At 45.9% G+C, this 14,237-nt stretch overlaps 1 protein-coding gene across 4 annotated transcripts in view; it reads left to right on the top strand.

Moving 5' to 3' along the window:
* The first annotated feature begins 6,615 nt into the window (after nucleotides 1-6,615).
* Nucleotides 6,616-14,237, top strand: part of Hk2 (hexokinase 2) — a 60,882-nt gene continuing 53,260 nt past the window's right edge. The window contains exon 1 of one of the 4 annotated variants that reach the window (XM_015499854.2): nucleotides 6,616-7,135. In XM_015499854.2, coding sequence (XP_015355340.1) covers nucleotides 7,073-7,135 — 63 coding nt within the window. In that variant the 5' untranslated portion in view covers nucleotides 6,616-7,072. Of the gene's footprint in view, nucleotides 7,136-10,360; nucleotides 10,559-10,609; nucleotides 10,629-13,980; nucleotides 14,156-14,237 lie in introns of those variants that run through there. The other 3 variants (XM_048787422.1, XM_048787423.1, XM_048787424.1) reach the window with 3 other exon arrangements.

Here is a 14,237-nt window from a genome sequence, read left to right on the forward strand (position 1 = left end):
CATCTGTTGTTAATTTGGCATCAGGATTATTAAAAGCTCTCCAGGTGATCCTCACATAATAGGTATATAAGGGGTAGGAAGGGAGGGTTGCTCTCATCTAGAAAGCAGTACTTTGTCATTGATGTTGTTTAGAATTGCCAGCAATGACAATAAAAGCCAAACTGACTAAGGGTTTTATTGTGGCTCATAAATTCTCTAAGGTGAACTGCTCTCAATAGTGCACTGTAATCCCAGTGACCCTGGGGCTAAGGCAAAAGAATTGCAAGTTCAAGGCTAGCCTTGGCAACTCCTAGAGACCCTGTTTCAACATAAAAAATAAAAAGAACTAGGATGTAGCTCTGTGGTAAAATGCCCCTGAGTTCAATATGCAGTACTGACTAAAACCCAAAACAAAACAACAACAACATCATCAAAACAATCCTGTCCCAAAGAGCAGTCAAGGCTTAGAACCATTGTCCCGGAGTCTTCCACCTCTCCCCGCCCTTCACATTTAATTACTTATCATGTCCTGTCCAGGCTGCCTCTCACATTTTTCTCACTTCTTTCACCACTTCCTTCTGCCATGTGTCTAACAGAGACCTTCATCATCGTTTACATGACACTGGTCTCATTCCACACTGATCTGGACCAGGCCATTGTACTTCTCTTGGGAACAAATCAATCTTTCCCACATCCCTGGGACTTTACATTTGATGTTCCTGCTACCTGGACTTTTTTTAAAGCCCTGAGTTCTTATTGCACAGAGGAGTTGTCATTATGAACAATGCATTTAGGAAACTGGTATTCAGGATTCACTGTATGAAAGGCTTCACACTTTCCATCTTTTGATCTCTTGAACTTTGCAGATGACAAAACTAGGGCTTGGAAAGACCCGAGACCAACTGGCACTCCCATGCCAGCCTCCCATGCCACAAGACCCTTCTCATGGCTCTATGCCCATCAGGATAAGAAATTTAGACATAATCCCTCACATTTGGGATGGTCTTGGAGCAGTCCCCCTGGCAATATTTCTAGTGGCTTTTTTATATGTGCTCTGACACTGCATGCATGCGTGGATAGGTTCTGGGTCACACCTTGTGTGTGGGGTCGGCATGGCAAATCATCTGGCTCATTGTCAATTCATTTGTGTCAGTTTTTCTGGTGTCAATTTGCCTACTGACTACTTCCCCCCCCAATTTAACTCATGGAGTACAGATATCCTATTTTTCAGTCCTTTGATGCATTTTGGATTTTAGAAGGTCAATTTGTCTAAGTGCATTTTAAACTTTTCAGTGTAGCACAGTCAGTGACTGTTGGGTGTGATGGATATTTGCCAAGCTTAGGGACTTCCCAGACTCCTTTGAAAAACTTTGTTTCTTTTTGTGATGCTAGAGATGGAATCCAGGGCTTCATGCATGCCAGGCAAGTGCTCTACCACTGAGCCACATTTCCAGCCCTGAACATCTTTCTTATATTTTGAGATTTTTCCACTTTATGACTCCTGACTCCCTGGCCTGCTTTTGTAGCTTCCCTTGCAGCTAGGCCATGGGTGTGGGACTAAATCTCTGCTATTCCAGCTGTAAAATGTCAATTTAAAAGTCAATACCCTTAAGAAGGAAATGCTAGATAGAATTCCTTCCATCAAGGGTGCAAAGAGACAGACATCCAGCTGTTAAGGGCAGATGTGGCACATCCTGGCTATAGCATCCCATGTCTGGCATCAGGAGTATGAGCAGAGATGCTAGCCCAGTGACCATAGCAATAGAATTTCCCCTGGCAGAGTTTTAGGGTGGAGCCTAGGCATCACTCTCAGGTGGTTAGCTTCCAAGCCTAATTCTCTGATCCTCCAGAAGGTCCAGTAAGGGGTTTAATATTCTTCAATAAACTCCTTTTGTCTTTAAGTTAGCTTGAATGGGTCCTGTTTGCACCTCTTACAAATGAAATGAGATTGTGAAACCTTATAGCTTCCATTTTTAAATTTTAAATTTCCCAATCTCTGAAATTTATTCATTAAATTTAAAATTTTAAATTTCCCAATCTCTGAAATTTATTCATTATAATTGAACCATGAAATAAAGAGGTTATACAGACTGTCAGTGCCCAATATTAAAAATAACATGAAATTTATATACAGGCCAGGTCCACCACCCTCATTCTTAAAATTCTCTACATGATCCCATGCTGCAACTTGATAAATCCTAACAACAACAACAACGACAACAGCAACGACAAAAATAATATTTGGCAGAGGGAGGTCTTTTGGCAAAGTAATGTCTTTCTAGGATAGTTCATGAGGTCTAGTGGCCAGGCTCAGGCCAGTGTAATGTGGGGACAGTGCCAGCACCAGCCTGGCATGAAATTGGAAAGCTGGCATCCACATCTAGTCAGACCACCCTTGGTTGATATTGGCCTGTGTCTTCTACCTCCCTCTTCCAAAACTCTACAGCAGGTGAAGACATAGACATACTGGGCATGGTGACTCATGCTTGTAATCCTAGCAACTCTGGAGCCTGAGGAAGGAGGATGAAAAGTCTGAGTACAGCCTGGGAAACTAAGGAAGACTTTGTCTCAAAATATAAAGTGAGAAAGGTCTGGGGGTGGACCCAGAGGAAAAGCATCCCTGGGTTCAATCCCTAATACATAAAACCCCAAACCAAAAAACAGACAAGGACACAGACACATTGATTTGTTAATGATAGATTTCTTATATTCCATAATATTTGTCACATGTGTTGCTTTTAAGTCTCTGACTAAACAGTTGATCCCTTAACAGCAAGAATATTTTTAAACCCTTTTATTTTTAGGTAGTGCTGAGGATCAAACCCAGTGCCTCACACTTGCTAGGTAAGTGCTCCACCATGAATTAAAACCCCAGCCCCAGGAATCATAGTTTGTTTCCTTGAATCATTGTAAGGGTTTAATAAATATTTGTTGATTGATTTTTGTCAGGGAGCTATGGAGTGTAAATTGTATGACTGTCCATCACTTTTCAATGTCCACATGTGCCTGTGTGTGCGAGAATCAATGAATAACAAACTCTAGGTGTGGAGTTTGGAATCCAAAGAAATCAAAGATACAAGTCTCAGTGTTGTGTGGGTACTTTCCCCTTAGTTTGTCATGTCTGAATTGTGGCACATACAATAACTACTCCAAAGTTGGGTGCAGTGGTGCATGTCTGTAATTCCAGCCAGTAGGGAGACTGAAGCAGGAGGATTGCAAGTTTCAAGCCACCCTTGGAAACTTAGTGAGACACTTAGTTTTGAAACTCAAAAAAAAAAAAAAAAAAAAAAAAAAAGAGGATTAGGGATGTGGCTCAGTGGTAAACTGCTCCTGGATTCAATCTATGGTATGGTAAAAAAAGAAAAGAAAGAAACCCAGAAAGAATATTCCAACCATCTCCCAGGATTATTGGGAGCTTTGTAAGAGATAACCTATACTTAAAGCACTTTGTGATCATTATCTGGTCCACATGAAATGGGACCAGAGAGGGTAGTGGAGGGGCCATTACAATTAGTCTGTGGAAAAGGTATCACGGTTGCCCTGGTCTCACTGGCTTTGGTCTCACCTGCCTGGGGACAATGGGTTTTTATAGTGCAGGGATATTGGCTTTTCAAGTGTTTCTAGGTAGCAGGCAATTTCTTCTTACTCCCTGCCTCTAGCCCAAACCATTGATTCAGCCTCAGACTTCATAACACCTAAACCCATAGCCAGCTCACTGGCTCAGGCCCTTATCTTATAGTTTCTCTCTTTTCTTGTCTCTGGTCTCTGACCCTCTTCCCTTATCCAGTGGAGGGCTGTTATTGTCCTACAAAAGCAAGTGTAATCATATCACTTCCTGCTTTAAACATCTCTGTTGGATATCTAAGTCTGCTGGATATCTAAAGACAGAAGCCCAGATATGAGGCTGATGTAATTAGGCGAGAGATACTGTGTGTGAACTGTGGTAGATAGAGAGGTGGGAAACATTTGAGAAATGATATATAAAGCATATAAAGCTAAACTCTCTGTACTGCTATACAAAATGTGAACCATGGACATCTTTAGGATTTCTATGCAATAAATACCTAATTACATGCCTACTATTTGAAGGGCACCATTCTAGGCACTGTAAATATGAGGGAACAACATAGACACAGACTATCCCCTTTTGTAGTTTGGTCTAGTGAGAAGAGAAAGAATAGGAAATCAACAGAGCCAAATAATAGTGACTTGGGAACTTGAGAAAAAATGGTCAGAGGAAAGCCCTCTGAGGAGGCGATATCTGAGATGAACCTCATTGAGGGAGAAAAGGCAGCAAGAAACAGGTCTGGAGAATATTCCAGATCGAAGAAAAAGAAAGAGCAAAGGCTCTTGGGTGGGAAAGAGCTTGGCATTTTTCGAGGAAAGCATGCCAGAGTGAGTGCTCAGCAGTGTACTGAGGAAAGTCTTACGGGATAGAGAAGGAAGCAGGGATCTTAAAATCTGGTGTTCATTGTTAGTACAAATTTTATTCGAAGACTAGAAACTGGCAAATGGCTTTGAGCCAGGAAAAGACAGTCTGGTTTGTATTTTAAACACATGACTTTGGTTCCTGGTTGAAAAAGACATTATAAGCTGGAAATGGAGGCACAGGCCTGTAATCCCAGCAACTTGGGAGCTGAGGCAGAAGGATTGCAAGTTCAAAGCCAGTGTCAGCAACTTACCGAGGTCCTAAGTAACTCAATGAAACCCTGTCTCTAAATAAAATATTAAAAAAGGGATAGGGATATGGCTCAGTGGTTAAGTGCCCCTGGGTTCAATCCCCAGTACCAAAAAAGACATCATAGGGGTCAACATGCATGGGGGTAGAAAAGAATGGAAACAGTAGTACTGGCTCTGGCCAAGTTATTGGTGGCTTGGCTAGGATGTGTCCAAAGACATGGAGAGAGAAATGTCATCAATACTCAGGGTCAATTTGATAGGTCAGACTGACTGCTTGTTGATGGATTAATTAATGTGAGGATGAGTAGCAAGAAGGAATCAAGGATGATTAAAGTGAATAGGATACCATTTACTGACACATCTGGACAAGGAAAAAATTGGGGGGAAAAAAAGTTGAATCCAGTGTTGTATATATTAAGTGTGCAATGCTCTCACTTCATGGAGATGACAAATGGCAGTTGGAATAAGTCTGGAGCTCTGGGAGAGGTCCTTGCTGTAGAATTATCTTTGTGAGTCACCCTGTGCAGATGACATAACAGTCGTGGGGCTGGAGGGATTACCCAGGAAGAGAATGTAACAAGATCAGAGAATAGGGTGGAAGGTAGCCCTGGAATACTCCAGCAGTCACCAGTATAGAAAACAGGAGTTGAGGAGCCTGGGGAGTGAAGTTAGTGGAAAGCCATTAGAGTGAAGCATCTGGTTCTGACTGGGTGTCAGAAGGTAAGCCCAGATGCAGCATGTGAACAACTGTCCCTAGAATCTTTGAGAGATGGAGGAAGAAAAAGGGCAGGGGACAGAAGAGAACACAAGATTTTAAACACGTAGGCCATTATGGTGACTATGATCAAAGCAGTTTGGTTTCAATCCTGACTGGAGTAAAGGGGAAGAAGGCTGAGGATGTGCATTTGGCAAGGGTACACAGCTTATAAGTTTTGCTGAAAGGTGGGGTCGTGTGTGTGTGTGTGTTCCCTAACAATGAACATTCATTTCTTGTTTTCTTCTTCTTGATACTAGGACTTGAACCCAGGGCCTTGAAATGCTAGACAAGCACTTAACCATTGAGCCATGTCCCCAGCTTAATATATGTAAATCTGGGGACCTTGCTTCTCTCAGTATCTCTAAGCCACTCCACCCCACCAAGGTCCAAGATCATCCAGTTTTACACTTACTATCACCTATTTTTGCCCACAATTTAGACCCAAAGCTGCAGACAACGCTCCTTTCCTGCCTTCTTCATTCCTGCTCCTAGAAAGGAAGGATACAATAATGGGGAAGAGAATAAGATCTTAAAGTCAAAACGGATATGGGCTCCTTTTACCATCCACCACTGGTTAGCCATGAGGCCTCGGATGCCTCAGTTTCCTCATATGTAGTACAGGATTAGTAAAACCCATAGCTTATCAGTGGGGTGAGGGTTAGATGGGCCGACTGTTCTAATGGCTGTGAGAGTAAGCAAGCAGTCAAGGCGGCTCCCTTTGCATCAGCGTTAGGCGGACCGGTTGAGCCCTAAATTAGGGTGAGAACCAGGATGCTTCAGAAGTGTGACTGGGTGATGGGGACCCCTCACATGATCTCCAAATACCAGACGGTGTCCCTCTCCGCGACTGGGCCAGGGCGTGTGTGGGTCCAGTGACTTGTCTTTCCAGTCATTCCACGCCTCCTGGGCCAGAGATCACGCGCCCCCCACCCGTAGCCGAGCCTGACGCGGCGGTGGCTCATGCGCCTTTGCGTTCCAGCCTCTTGCCACGGAACACACGTCCCATCCCCGGCGCCCGGCCCCGCCCCCTGCCCCAGGCGAGTCTCTGTAGCTTGCCCGCTCGGGTGTCGGAGCGGCCGCGCCCGCGGGCTGTGCACGCTGATTGGTTGTCCCGTGCCGGCGGGCGGCCCGCGGGCGCACACACCCTCCTTGCGCGGCCAATGAGATTGCGCGCGTCACTGACCCGCCCGCCCATGAGCCGGCAGCCCCTCAATAAGCCACATTGTTGCACGAACCCCAGCGCTGGAGTCCCTGGCCACCGCTGGCAACGCTGTGTCACTCAGCTAAGATACGCGGGAGGGAGCATAGCGCGAGTGAGCCCGATAGGTCCGATCGCCCTAGTGGAGTCGGGCTGTGATTCTTGCTAAGTTGAGCCTTAGTGACCCTGTGGGAGAAGTTAGCGCCTTGACGTTGGGCATCCAGACTCGTCGCCAGAAGCGATACTTAGGCGCCTTCTAGCAATTTTGACTCCCCAAACCTGTTTTTAGAGACTCGAGATCCCCCAGCCCGCGTTAACCTTCTCTGTGTACCGCCAGGAATCCCCGCTCCTGCCGGGCAACCGGGCCCGCATACAAAGCGGTCAGACTTCGCTACCCGCTTCCCCTGCAAACACCCGCGCCTCAGTTTCCCAAGTCCGCGCCGCCTGGCCGCAACAGGATGATTGCCTCGCATATGATCGCCTGCCTCTTCACGGAGCTCAACCATAACCAAGTGCAGAAAGTAAGTAGTGGCGGGCTGGGGCGGGTTGGCTCGCTTCCGATAAAGTTGCGTGTTCTCCGGGAAACTCTTGGATCTTGCCGGGACCCGCTTCCTCCTCATTCAGGGAGTGGGACGCAGGAAAAGTCTTGAGTAGCTGGGAAACTCCTGGGCGCGAGGAGCCACGTCCGCTAGGCGCTGGCAGACTTGTGCGCGCGTGCAAGGCGCCAGCGCTCGAGTACCGCCTGGCTCTCTTCCTCCCTGCTGTCCCGTGCGCGCTCGCGCTCTCCCCCTACCCCTTTTCCCCGGCTTCTTTTGGAGGGGCGGGTAGCTCGGCACGTAGTCTAGGACTGTTGGGCCCACGTGGGAGGAACCCCCCTCCGGTAGCGAGTTCCGGCGAGAGCACGTGGGGAGAACTGTAGCTGGGGGAGGAGGCGCCGCGGCCGCGTGGGGCTGCTGGGGGCCTCCAGCGCTTAAGGACTCGTTTAGGAGGCGTGCTGTTCCCCCTAGTCGTCCCTCCTCGCCTTGCGGAGGAGGGCCAGAGGAAAAGGCGACCCAGGAAGGAGCGGGAAAGCGCGCAGACTAGCTCTGCCGCCGCGCCCCCTCCCCGGAACTGAGGTGCCCGGAACTGAGGCTCCACGAGGGGCGTACATCCCCTTAGCAGATCTGCCTCTGGACGGCTCCGCCTCGCGTCCCCGGGTCCCGCCTCCCAGTGGGGGTCGCCCTTTTTGTTACTTTTTGGTTTTCCCTTAGAAGTTGCTCGGAGAGGACCCCTCCCCCTCCCCAGATTCCTTGAGATTTTGTGGTTCTGAAAACCAGCCTTTTTCTGCGCCCAGGCCCCGATTTGTCGGTGCCCCTTGCGCTTTCCGCTGCCCCCAGACCCGAGCTCCCTCGGCGGCCTGCCGGTTCATTTACATAAGAAAGAGCCTCGGGCCCTGCTGCGAGCCTCTCTCTCCCTGCCTCGGGGTATGAAGGTGGGGGTGGGTTAGTTAGGGCAAGGCTCCTGGCGCTTTCACTCTGGGGGAGAATTGAGTTTCTGAAATACCTTGGATTAAGGGTATTGGCTCCTGGCCTGAGTCCTTGACTATGATTTGAGGGAGGGGATGGTCTGGGCTTGGGGTGGGTGGGAGTTTTCTTTTATAGCTGTGAGGATATGACAGCATTGCTCAATTACATATTTGAGATTTCAGGGTCCAATGGGAACACTTATTTAGGGAAAATGTCTTGACATCGTTCTGTGGGGCGAACTGTTTATATTCCCATTTTGGCGGTCCTGAGGGCATAGGAAAGAATGGTAGGTTATAATCTTGATGTTTCCAGAGCCATGGCAGATGAACCTCAGACCTGAGGGGCATCCAGAGGCGCTGGTTTACTCTGTAAATGTCTTTACTTTCTGACCCCTTCTTGGGATGTGGCCCTGCACTTTAATTCAGTTTATTTAAAAGCATGTCTTTGGGCTGGCAGGATCTTGGCAATTTCTGTAGGCTTCTCTGCCCAAGATAGGAGTTAACTGTGTGTGTGGGGAAGACTGTCATCTCTTGGCAAGCTCTAAAATACAAAGTGGAGGATCATTAATCCCAGGGAGGTCTCAGTTGAGTGAATACCGCTCCAGGACATTTGAATTCTTGAACAAGTTTGCTTTTCCCTCCTTCAGAGGAAATAAGACTGTGGAACTGTGAAGTTGTACTATTCTTGGGGTCTGGAATGGGGGTCATCTCCCCGGATTCCAGAGTGGAAAGAAAATTAGCCAGAGAATCTGGAAATGAGTTTTAATGTCTTGTGACTTATTCACCACAGGACCTTGAACCGCTTTGACTTACTATTTATTTTTGTAAGATGCATAAGGGAGCAGCCTTGTCCATTTTAGAGAAGTATGATGAGACACACCAAAGTGAAAATATCTCTCCTGTAGGCTTCTCTTCTCTAGGAGCCACCTTTCAATCTGTGAAGTGTCCCTGAGAACATTTGGATGTATTTCCTGTAAGTTACCAATGGGGGCAGAGTTGAATCAGACCTTTAACTCACCAGGTGTCAGATCCTGGATTTAAGTTCTTAGTTTGGGTGAGCAAAGCTGTTTGATTCTAGCTGTAGTTACATGGAAAGTAAGAAAAGAATCAGAATGAATTTCTGGATGGAAGAATTAGGAGAGAAGGATGAAGTTTGAATTTAATTTTATAGTCATTTGGGAAGGTCTTTATTTGAACTGTTCTGAAATTCCTCTGTGATGACATCATCTTACCTATTCTAGTTTGAGAGCATGGACAGGTTTATGTCACCTGTCCAGAACTAGCCCCATTAGGAATCACTTGTCTCCTATGGACAATCCTAATGTTTTGGTCTTTAGGGTAATACTAAGGGTTATTTGCTCACTTTTGCTGATTGAAACTTTGGAACTCAAGAGCAAACAGAAAATATCTACTCTGTACCTGGCACTGTCCTAAGCTCTAGACATAGATTACCTCAAAAACACTTAAACAACCCTGTGAGATAAGTGCCATTATTAAGAGCATCCCTATTTTGCTGGTAAGGAACTGCAGCACAGAGTAACTTGCCCAAGGTCACTAGCTTTTTTGCAAGAGCACTGTGGTGGTTTTTTTTTTTTTTTTGCTTATTTTTCTTTTTGTAAGAGCACCATGCTCATGACCACTACTTGCCTACCTCTGAGGAACATAGTGGATTACTGATTTATGCCTACTGGTAGCAACTGTACTCAATAATGTCCAGAAATAGAACTAGCTCTCCTATTGGGAGCTCTGAAATCATTTTCCTTTCTGACTGCTCCACCTTTGTCAGCTGGTCTATGGGTTACTTCAGAGGCCTCCTAAAGTTTCCCCATTTCTGTTCTCTTTTTGGAGCTAGACTGAATTATTTCAAAAGCCTCTGACAACTTTGTATTGGTTACTGCATGTCCTGGACCCCATCCTTCATCTTCAGCCTCTTCCTCCTCTCCCTCTTTTCATTCCCCAAAGACTTGAATTGCCATACCTTTAAGTGTATGCCGTTCACATTGGGTCATTCCACCTTTGCCCTTGTGGCCTTGAACATGCAACCTAGCTTTTTCCAACATGACCCCTTCCAGCTCCAATGCTACTTCCTCTTCCTGCTTTTTATTACCCCTCCTGTGTGCCCACATTGCTGCACTTGAATCTTGCATGGTGTTGGTTGCATTTCTACCATACATGAGAGTTGGTGGTTTTCAGTTTCAGTTCCTTCCTCAGGACAGGCCAAATCCTGACTATTTCAATTTTATCACCACGATTTCTGTCCGCCGTTGAGGTGGGCACTCAGTGAGAATGAAAGAGGAGGCCTTCTTGGCGAAAGAAGCGGAATAAAGAATGGGCAGATGAAAATGGGCAGATGGGCAGAAGGAAATGCAGTTCTCAGGGCTACTCTTTCCTTGGGATTATGGCCTAAGACTGATCCTGAGTGGCAGAAAGACAGAAGGGGGTACCTTTTCTGTTTTAGCAATCAAGGCTTTGTGTCCTATCTGGAGAAATAGAAGATTCATTTTATTGGGGTAAATTAATATACAAACTACAAGATTTTTGTTTCGTAGGAATAAGAATCAGAGCAGAGTTAACTGTAGATCTGAAATTAAGCATTTACCTCTTCTTCCTTTATCCATTGATCAAATTGTTTTGATACACGTAGATTGAAAAACATTTTATGCCAATTCTGGAATATACAGAGCTCACTTATGGCTTCTTGCTGTATAAGCAAGTGGTGACCTTCAACTGTGGACTTGAGGGGAGCATCTTGGAAGCAGAATGATTCAGCAGCAACCAGAGTCAAGACAGATAAGAATTTTAATTTCTTTCTTTCTTTCTTTCTTTTCCTTCTTTCTTTCTTTTCTTTCACCTAAGGGTGCAAGGCTTTCTGGGTACCATGTAGGAAACAGAAACACTTTGCATTTATCTGGAGAGCTAAGTCTCCAGGGAAAGATAACTTATGGCTATTAAACCTAAAGAGGATACATTGCCATGGGTTGGTGGGGAGTGAGTGCCAATTAATCTCTAGATAAGGGGTTAAAATAGTGGGGGTAAACTACTTGCTAAAACCTTAATAAAATTATTTTTGACTATTAATTCCTGCTGGGTTAACTGTCAGGTACAATGTGTCATTTTTTTCAGTTTGTAACATTTTACTGTCTTAATACAACCCCTTCTGTTGCTCAGAAGGCAGCTGTTGGTGGTAGTAAGAATACTTTGTAGCTTTTGTGAATCATCCATTTGCCAAGATCCTTTTCACTAAGAAGCACTTTTTTTTTCTTTATTCTTGAAGGGATTAAAATTCCCTCAGGCTGCTCAGCCAAAGTCAGCATTTTACTTTTTTTTTTTCTTCTCATTTTTCAAAGTTGAACTTTTCTAGTACCCTGAGGAGTTTGGGGACAGTTGAGAGCCCTTTTCTAGGGAGAATCAGAGCAACACAAACCACAGAGTTAAATGTGGCAGCTGGAGTAAGGAGATCTGATGTACCAAAAAATCTTGGGTTCCCCAGAAAGTGGGCCTCCTTTGTTTAGATACTTCCTGTTTCAAAGACCAACTCTTGATAAGAGGTTCCTCATTATCATTGCGGAGTTTTGAAGTCAGCAAGTTCGGTTTGTTTTCTAACACTGTATGTTGTCTGTTGTTGCCATTTCAAAGCAGTAGGGGTGGGGTGTGGCAAATCAAAACCCCACGTTCACTGGATGCCTCTTGACATTGTCCCTCTTTCTTGCACTGGAGGGGTTGTTCCTGATTATTTCTAAAACTGTTTTTTCAACCTTGGTGTTTTTGACAGTTTGGGCCAGAAAATTTTTTCGTGAGGGCCTATCCCAGCAACAGAGTCAAGATTTGTAGACCCTATCCAGCTTTATGGAGTTCTGTTTTTTTTTTTTTTACTATTCCTTTAGAGCAGTATTTTTAAACTAGGAGTGAATTTTGTGCTTCGGGCAACTTTAGCAATGTCTGTCACCATTTTGGGTTGTCACAGTTGGTGGGTGAGTATGTTTTATTGGCATCTAATAAGTAAAAGCTGAGGGATGGATGATAAATACCCATCCTGTGTCCCGTCCCGTCCCCCCCACCCCGGCCCCATTCTCTGTAAGTAATTATCTGGTTCAAAATGCCTGTAGAGTGGAGGTTGAGAAACTGCTTTAGAAGAACATAGCCCATTTCCCTTTTTTCCTTTCAATTTTCAAGTACATCATTCATGGTTGTATAGCTAGTTGGCAGCCCTGGTTGAGACCAAAGCCCTCAGCTTTCAATAGTGTGTCACATCATGGGAAGTCATGGTGGGAGATAGGCTTTTACAAATAAGGAATTTAAGGTGAGGTTACCAGTTTCCAGCTGTCGACAGATGCCCATGATCTCTCCCTGAAGGGTGGGTTTCCTGAGGCAGGAGCCATTTGAGGTTTCTCTGTTCTCAACCAGAAAAATGGAGGCGGTGCCCATTTTCCAGAAAACCAGTGGGAAAGAAGTCTGCTCTTGTCCTTGGGAAACTCTCGCTGTGACTGTGTTGGAGTTTCTAGGGAGGCTGAGTATCTGCCAGGCTTAAGGACAAGGCAGGCGTGTGACCTGGTGAAACCTGAGCTCAGGAGCTGCTGTAGCTGGGGAGCAGAGGAGAGGGGCCAGTGATACCCACTGAGGTACAGGGACAGTCCAGCAGTTCTTGGGGGGGAGGCTGTATAGTGAGATGTGGAGTCGGGCTCCCTGGGGTTGAATCCTGACAGGGTGAGCTTGGGCTAGTTTTGAAGCTTCTCTAGGCCTCAGTGTCTTTCTTTTATAAAAGGGAGAGATTGTTGAATACCATCCTAAAGAGGATCGTTTTAAGGATTAAACAGAGAAAGTGTTAATATGTCAAGCTCTTAGAACTATTATGGACACATAGTTATTACGTAATGAAATAATAGTACACAGAAGGAAAAAAGAAAGACACTGTTACCTACCCTCCTTGCCTTATCCAGGTGGACAGGAGCAGAAAAAGGCCCTGCTTGGACCTAAAAATAATTCCCATGAGCTTCTTTTAGAGTATGTGGGTACTAGCTCGCCTGTGCTTCCTTATGATAGATTTGATCAGAGGACTAAGGGCTGCGGCGGGGGAGAGTCCTGGAGCTGGGAAAAAAGGAAACATCTTTGCTGTCCCTTTCAGCTTCTAAAATCTCTTACCTGAACTTAGGAGAGCCAGCCTTGACCCCCTCCTCTAACATGATTTCTTTCTGGTTCTCTGAGGCACAACCCCATTTGGTGATCTCTGGGATGCCTTGCCCATTGATGCACCCCAGGTTGAAGCATCTTTCTTGTGATGCCATGAGAAACACAATTGCATTGAACGATCATGGTGTTAGTTTACTCACTCCTGTTCACTGGTGAATGCCCTCCCTACTGTTCCCCAGTAAATTCCCAGAAAGTACAAGGGTAGACACCCCAAGGGCAGTTGCTCAGGCTTCTCCCTATGGAAGTTTTCTTCTGTTGTAGAGTTTACCTTTTGGATCCTTGCTCACCCTTGCTCATGTCTGCCCACTGAGGAAAGCCTTTGAGGTGTCCTGGGCTGAAGAATCATAAGACAGGCCTTGAGAGGCTTGGCTCCCCTTGACTCCTGGAGATTCCCTGAAGGGTCTCAGCAGGGAGCTCTTTGCTCCTCATGTTCAGACCCCTGGCCATAGAGTGTCTTCCCTCCTGCTGAGAGTAGGGTGCCCCTACTTCTTGACAAACCTCAAAGGATCCTTTGTGTGGAACCCACACTCTGGAAACCGGGTATGGTGTATGCCTGTAGGCAGACAGGCAGGAGGAGTCCAAGTTCAAGACCAGCCTCAGGAACTTAATGAGACACCCTGTCTCAAAAAAAAAAAAAAAAAAGGGGGGTTGGGTGGGTGGGTGGAGTGGTGGTGCTAGGGGTGTAGCTCAGAGGTACTGCTTGCCCAGCCTGTGCAAGGCCCTGGGCTCAATCACCCAGCACCAGAACCAAAAAAAATCTCAAAACAACCCAGTTTGGAGGTCTGGAGTCTTGACCTTGTTCCTGTGAATAGAATCACACATTTCCCTGGAGTGCCACCCTCTTTTACAGGTGGGTCACAAACTTTTTGTGCTGTTGTCTCTGGATCTCTAAGCATTTCCTTGACATTCCTTTCCTGGAGGGACCTTGATAT

Source organism: Marmota marmota, unplaced genomic scaffold (assembly GCF_001458135.2).
Source record: "Marmota marmota marmota unplaced genomic scaffold, marMar, whole genome shotgun sequence".
Lineage (NCBI taxonomy): Eukaryota > Metazoa > Chordata > Mammalia > Rodentia > Sciuridae > Marmota > Marmota marmota.